We start from the raw sequence: 7,671 nt of genomic DNA, 5'->3' as shown, positions 1-7,671 counted from the left end.
AATCACTTTCTTTGTGAACAGATATAACTACAATATGGAATAATACACTCGTGGAAGGTACCAATAAAGTGTAGGTAAGATACTCATGTTGCTACCGCAAGCTGTGCCGTAAGTGTGGGCAGTGCCGGCGTAAGGGCCACTGACACCCCGGGCGAAAATATTGTGGCGCCCACTTAAGGGAAGCAATATCAAGTTTTAGTTTTTTGCTGATCCCAAGTAAAATTATTTTGTTTGTGTTATACAGAGTGTAACAAAATACCCATATACATCAAGAAGCACTGAAGAATACAGGTTGAATAGAATCTCTACGCAAAGTTTCAGCTTAAAATACGATAAAAGAAAATTGGTACCAAATTCTTGGTGTCACATGGTTCTTGATTTTAAATCATCATACAAACGTATCACAACACTACAGGGGTCACTCGCTAGTTACGAAACATTTCTTCTGTAAATCTGATCGCCTAGTACCAGTATTTACCTAATTATGATGTTCGGTTTCTGGAATTTTATGAATTGGAAAACTTCATAACTTTGTTCCATGAAAACATGAGTTTAAAAAACCCTTCCCGTATTGTTTGTTATGTTGTCTAGGAACCGTGCACTCGATATGTATACCCCCTTTTTGTTACACCTTGTATATAATATATTATATTTAAACACAAGGCATAACACAGCATTCAGAACATAATCATGCCGATGTCACCAGGAGAGGCAAGAGACTCCAACTTCAGACCTTGGCGCCCCCCTGAATTTGTCGCCCTGGGCCATCGCCCCAACACGAAAAAAGGATACCTTAACTCATGTTCATGTTAATAATATTAACACCTAGGTACTTTCTTTGGTTAGAACTCGAATTAGATAAGTTAAATAACTAAAAGTAGGTATAACTAACCAGTAGGTAGCTACGTACTTACTTACGTCTTATCCCTGAAGGGTAGAGTAGGCAGAGGTGTAGATTATGGTACGTAATGGCACTGCATGATATACACCCACTTATCAGCATTTCTGTTATTTATAAGTCCCATGTAATAGGGGGTGAGCCTCTTGCCATATTCTGAGCACAATTCCAAAAATTTCACAGTAGTGGCACACTGAGAAATTTTCAAAAACTTAAAATATCCCCGTAATACTTTGCCCGGTCCGGAAATCGAACCCGAGACACCTTGTCCGGCAATCGCACTTACACTCGGTCAATGAGACAGTCAGTTAGAAATTGTCCAGAAGGAAGTAACAATACATATGTACCTACCTAGTACCCTAGTAGCTAACTACCTATGCTCCAACGATCACCAACTCATCGTCATCATCTACCATTTACATCCAGCAAACAGCAGTAAGCAGATATTAGACGGACCCCATGATGGTAAGCGAGTTGAGTACCTAGTAAGTACCTAGTGGTAAAGTAATTGTATTAACGCTAAGACTGCGCCAACGCCACACGAATGTGTGAGAGAGCCATGTCTCGGCATGAATGGGCTGCCTCGACCGGAGTGATACCACAGTCTCACAGAAAACCGATGTAAAACAACGCTTGCGTTGTGTGTGTGAGGTTACCGGATGTCCAATTACCCCCCTTCCCAATCCCCGATTCCCCAACAACCCTTAAATTCCTAAACCCCAAAAGGCCGGCAACGTAACGCCTCTGGTGTTTTCGCTGTCCATGGGCGGCGGCGATTGCTTACCATCAGGTGATCCATCTGCTCGTTTACCGGCTTATAGCATAATAAAAGGTCTGCACAGGCCGGTGGCCAGGCAGGATACCCTAGTTTATTGACCTGATCAGAGCTGACAATCTTTAACTCAACCGTCTTTTTATGTATGTAATTAAGATCAAGCATAATTCGATCAATCTCCATAATAGTAAGATTTAAGGCCCCAAAAGTCGGTGGCACTAATTGCTTACCACCAGGTAAACCGAATTTTACCTAGGGATGGAGTATCATTGTTTCTCAAAATCCAAAATATGAAAATTCACCAAAGAACAAGAGTTACAGACATAGCTCTCAAAATATGCAGGCTGAAGTGGCAATGGGCAGGCCACGTCGCTCGGAGGACTGACGGCCGCTGGGCCAGGAAGGTGACTGAGTGGCGACCGCGGACCGGAAGACGTAAAGTGAGCAGACCTCCCACTAGGTGAACCGACGACATCATCAGAGTCACGGAAACCGGTAGGTGCAGGTTGCGGCTTATCGTTCTACGTGGAGGACTAAGGAGGAGGCCTTTGTACAGCAATGGACGTCTCTCGGCTGATGATGATGATGACCTTGCAACTAGGGGACTTGGCCTTTTGTTTCTGTGTCTCTAGTCTCTATACTGAATTAATCTTAGTTTTGTAGGTAGGTTATAAGGGGGACTAGGTTCTCTAAGTAGACCATCTCCAGAACCTCCAGTGTGGGACGATTGTTACAGCACATTTCTAGTCCCACTGTGCCCGGCAATTCGGAACCAGTGGGCCACCATCTTCTTTGAGGATCTCTTCGAACATTTGGTATATGGAACCCAGGTCGCATACCTACCAGCTGCCATCACACCATGCTTGCTACCAATCGGCTGAAATTTAGAACCACCTCCACCATAACTTCAAATCTTTAGGGATTAGAATCATAGGATCATAGTTACCCCTTTTTTAATATTGAGTAACCCCCAAAAGGTCGACAGCGCACTTCTAACGTCTCTGGTGTTTCGGGTGTCCGTGGGTGGCGGCGATTGCTTACCATCAGATGATCCATCTGCTCGTTTGCCGGCTTATACCATAAACCCTTCGGATTCTGAATGGCTATAGGGTCGCCACCGACTTCGGGTTATAAATATAACTGAGGAAAACTATGTGTTACATTGAACACCAACCCACTGCCCCTACCTCTCAGGAAAGAAGGACTTACATTACAAATGAAAACTTTACTCGTTTTTCGGAGCCTTTATTAATACTTTGAGAACACCAATTACATAATGATCATAATATTGAAAATTGAAATTGAAATGCTAGCAATGATGCTTTTAAAACATTACTAGAGTTTCTGTAAACCTGCTTGGGTTTGTTGCAATAGGTCAATGGATCAGGCGACTCGAGGCAACCAAATCGGACATTGGGCTATTGCCTACATCTACATAATATTGTATTCATGAACTGCTACATATTATACGACACCAATTAAAATGTATTACTTCAAAAACCAGCATCTTACAATCTTCATATATTGAAGTTACCGTCCCAAACCTACTGTTCACCAAGATATGAAGTGGGAACACAATCCTTTGCCTTTCAAATCATCCCTTTATAATCAGAACTATAACTATGAATATAATATGACTGCATACCCTAATGGCAGCTTACACAACAATTGATTAATATACTGAGAAATGTCTGCACATTTCTCTGGAAACATGAAAAAGGAATCATCATTAATCATCAAAGTGATGCCCTAATGGCTACATATAGGTAATGAGAGTAATTGAATAATACAATATCCTAAAGTTCCAGCTTTCCTCTGCCCGGGCAATCTTTTGTCTTGTTCACACATTGCATAAATTAGTTGAATCTTACACTAAAAATCCAATATATAATTAGCCTTATTAGCAATAACAGTAAATTAGACATTGATTATGTGAATTGAATTATTTGAAAACTAGAAGTTACCAATTAGGATATGACAAGTATAATCATTAGCCTCAGCATTCTCAATCCTAAGTATACCACCTCAAAAATCATCTTGATTAAATTTTTTTCATTAATATTACTTGTTTAAGTACAAACATTAAGAGAGATACATATTGGATATAAAAGCCTATTAAGTACTGAGATTTCAGTTCAACTCATCAGCGAGTTGAACAGACCAGATTTAAACATATCAGTTATTATGGTGGTATTGTTTATGTACTTACTGATTGATAGAAACCAGTATAATGAAGATTCTTATTACAAGTATTAATATAGACACCCATAATTTTAAAAGATCTAGACTAGACTAACTACTAGCTGAACGCAGAGATGTTACGATGATGTCTTCTGGAGGAAGTACAAGTAGATAAGTTGCAAACAACTAGCAGTGCTCACAACCTCCCCGATCCAAGGGGCAGGTCGCCACCAGTAGTGCAATGGTACATTGTATTTATTGAAACCATTGAGCTACTGTTGCTTTCATGATGAAGGTAAATTTAATAAATAGACAGTCAATATTTAAAAACTACTAAACAGTCTTTCCTTTCCGATTGGCTATCACTCACAACACTACTCCAGCCACCACTCTAATTCTTCATTCAGGAAATAAATTTCCGAGCCCAAGCACTTCGTGCAGCACCACATTTTCATACATAATGGCGCTTATTCCGGTTTTGTTGTTATCATGGATTAATTTCAATTTTTCCCCAATTACAGCTGGCGTTATCGGTATCACCGGAATAACGCCATTGGGGGGCGGATCCTAGAATCTTCGGCACTCCCTGACCCGCTTTCGGACTGGGCGGGGCTCCACTTTGCCGGCACTCAGCATTACCAGCCAGAAGTGTTCATCCATTGTAGAAATGAGGCCTGGTGGCATGTTTTCCAAAAACTTCATACCTGACTCAGAAGCAGCAAGCATCCTTGCAGAATTGACCATCAAGGAGGACTCCCAAGATGAAGCATAAGTCAGTCTCAGGGCTGACAATGCGGCTGTTGAGCTCACCACCGGGTACAGTGTCTTGTGACGAAGCAGATCAGTGAAGGTGAGCCCCTGCGGTTCACGGTTGAGATAAAATTCCAATGTTCCACGGAACATGTCCACCATCACACCTATGATGGTGCCTTTGCAGAAACCAGGGCAATCATCAACAACTTCTTTGTTTTGGCAAATGGCTCCTGTATATGATAAGCCATAGGAATCATGACTATTGCCAATGCAGGATGTGTAGTCACGTACAGTCTCCGGAATGTTCCGGGTGCCAACGCCGACCATTACATCTGTGCCATAAGGATGGGTCATCATCTTCACTTCCCAGTAGTAATTATAGTTGCGTTTGAGCACAATGTTGCCCCTGACGGTAGCAGTTCCAGAGCTGAACAAGGGGTGGAACACCACTAGCTTTCCATCCTCGAACAAGTCAGCCCACCTGGGGGACTTCCGCGGCAGCTTCCAACGCCAATCGACAATTTCACGCTCCTCACCACAGCCGCAGTCAGGGTCGCCCGGCTCTTCCTCGTCTTCCGACTCCCAACACTCACAATAACGCTCCGGGAGAGTTTCGTTAACATAAGGAGTCTTTTCTTTGGATTCACTTTCTGCCATTTTGAAACTTAAACGAAATCTCCCAAAAGTACACCGCACTCGACCGGATAAAGAAATGAACTGAGCCTGTCAGCCTGCCCGGGCAACCGGCGCGCACTAAGGGGGGGCGGCGGCGGGCTAATGCAGGCGGGAACTGAAGTGCGCGGAGTAATGAAGACGCCCGGTGCATGAAAGGGTGCAGGGGGTGCAGGGTATGCTAGTGAAAATCGATAATTTCCAGCGACTATAAACCAGTTTGGGGTTCACATTCCATGTTTCATGATGTAAATAAATCTATAGTTGCATTTTTAAGTTCGTAGTTAAAGTTTTTGTCTATTGACCATCTGGATTCACTTAGTGGTTTAAAGATTTGATTACAATTAGTTTTTGAAGAAATATTTAATGTTAGAGATTTTAAGAACAACCATTTTCATTTATTAAATCGAGTTTACGACTTCCTACGACCTATTGGTTTCGATTTTCGATCATTTCCGTTCAATTCAATTCAATCAGCTTCAGCACTTGTCATTGTCACATTTTTCAAAATGTCAAATGTCACTGTCATTTCTGATATTGTCCAAATTCCAGTGTTGCTCATAATATATAAAAATACATATATTTGTTAAAAAATATTATTTATTATATTTTTTTAAATCGTTTTTTTTTTACAGTTTAGCATTTATGGTATGCGAACAAAAAATATTAACAAAATTATCATTTTACTTTGTAATTTATTTGCAATTTTCCACTTCACACATATGACAAACATTCATTAAAGTTAAATAAAAACTTGTAAAAATAAAAACTAATAATATAATAAAGTTACCGACTCCGAAACTATTAGTCCGTCTTTTTTTTCTTTTCGATGTTTCTAATAGTTACTGTTTATTTCGTTCAGTTAAGGTACAGTAAGTAAAAAAAAGGGTAAAATAAATTTGTAGTATATTTTTTAATAACAAAAGACACTACTAATATTTATTTTTACAATTTTCATTTCATATTGCTTCTACTGCTATTTTATATAATAAGTAAAGCAAACCTCCGAACCGAAATAATAATTTAAATATAAATGACAAGTTTTATGATTCTCGACTCGAACATAATTTTTTATACCGCCACCTAGTTTCGTAATAGAGCAAATATAATTTCATCATGGCAACATTTGGCGCTAGTTTTCATAGGATCTGGATTCCGCATTGGAAGTTTGTAGTTCTCGCGGCCGCCATTTTGGCGTCACTATCGCACTGTAGGAGAAAAAGGAATTGATTGAAACGCCCTCGTTGAGAAAATATAGAAGCTCGACCAAGATACAGGTAAATTTCAACATTTTGCTGTTACTGTTGTAAACTTTTGCACATGAAATTCGATATTTAATGAATTTCAGAAAACTTATGAATTGGATTGGTGCTCGTGACGATAATATTAATGTGAAAATGATGTAGTTTCTCTGTAAAGCCGTGTCTTGAGTATTGACTGACGCTAGCGCCGTCTATCTTTTCGTTTCCAATCTGTCTGTGGCGGTAAATTGCTCGTAATTGTATATTTTGTTATGTTTTTTAGTTAGATAACAAGTAAATGTTACAGAATGAAAATGAATATCGAAAACGTCTAAGCACGTTGATAAAATGGCGGACTGATAGTGCGAGATACATTAGGCTCCTATGTAGGTTTCTATTCCAACGGAGAAAGCAGTAATCGTTTTATTAAAGTTTTACCGAATACTGTTAAGGCGATTGGGACGTAATGTATGGGAGCTAATAGATACATTATAATTATCTGGTGGTAGTTAATGACATTACAAAACAACAAAGCAGTCATGACTACACTGTAGGCTCAACAAAGAGGCCAATATTTAACATGTACTCAAAAGTCTAAAGACATTTTTAATTCAATGTCAAAGACAACATGAAATTGTGTAAATAAATTATATTTGCCTAGAGCCTACATATTAATAAAATTGAAATATTAGCCAAGTACAATTTTGTATGATAAACAAATCTTTGATTTTGTTTACTGGGCTCACCCTGTGCTCTTGCTTAAAATCAATATACCTTATAACATATAAAGTAATGGTGATGTTAAAACATTGTATTTACATACAGTTCAGCACACATACCTATCCCCACATCCATACATACACCTATACCAAATCAAAACAAACCCGTCATCGAAGGGGTGCTCTTGAAGGGGAAATTTTAATCTCATGCCATCTAGTGGAGAATAGTGTTGACATTCCCTGTTAAATGTTTGTATCTATTTTTATCATATTGTAGTGGTAATTTTCATTTGAATAATCTCCAATGGACATAAAAATCAAATACATACTCATTTAAGTATGTATTATAAAAATATTTTGTTTATTTACTCAAAAATTTTTTTTACTTTCAAAATATGAGAGATATAGAAAATATGAGAACCTTTATTTTCT

The 7,671-nt window shown here is 39.1% G+C and overlaps 1 protein-coding gene across 1 annotated transcript; it reads right to left on the bottom strand.

Annotated features, from left to right (window-relative positions):
• Nucleotides 1-2,897: 2,897 nt before the first annotated feature.
• On the bottom strand, nt 2,898-5,772 carry LOC118266440 (SPRY domain-containing SOCS box protein 3). The gene has a single exon (XM_035579906.2). The coding sequence runs from the start codon at nt 5,262-5,264 to the stop codon at nt 4,422-4,424; it is 843 nt and encodes a 280-aa protein (XP_035435799.1). The 5' UTR covers nt 5,265-5,772; the 3' UTR covers nt 2,898-4,421.
• Between the last annotated feature and the right edge of the window lie 1,899 nt (nt 5,773-7,671).

Source organism: Spodoptera frugiperda, chromosome 25, assembly GCF_023101765.2.
Source record: "Spodoptera frugiperda isolate SF20-4 chromosome 25, AGI-APGP_CSIRO_Sfru_2.0, whole genome shotgun sequence".
NCBI lineage: Eukaryota > Metazoa > Arthropoda > Insecta > Lepidoptera > Noctuidae > Spodoptera > Spodoptera frugiperda.
The sequence above is the reverse complement of the archived record's forward strand: the minus strand, read 5'-3'. Positions and strand labels throughout refer to the sequence as shown.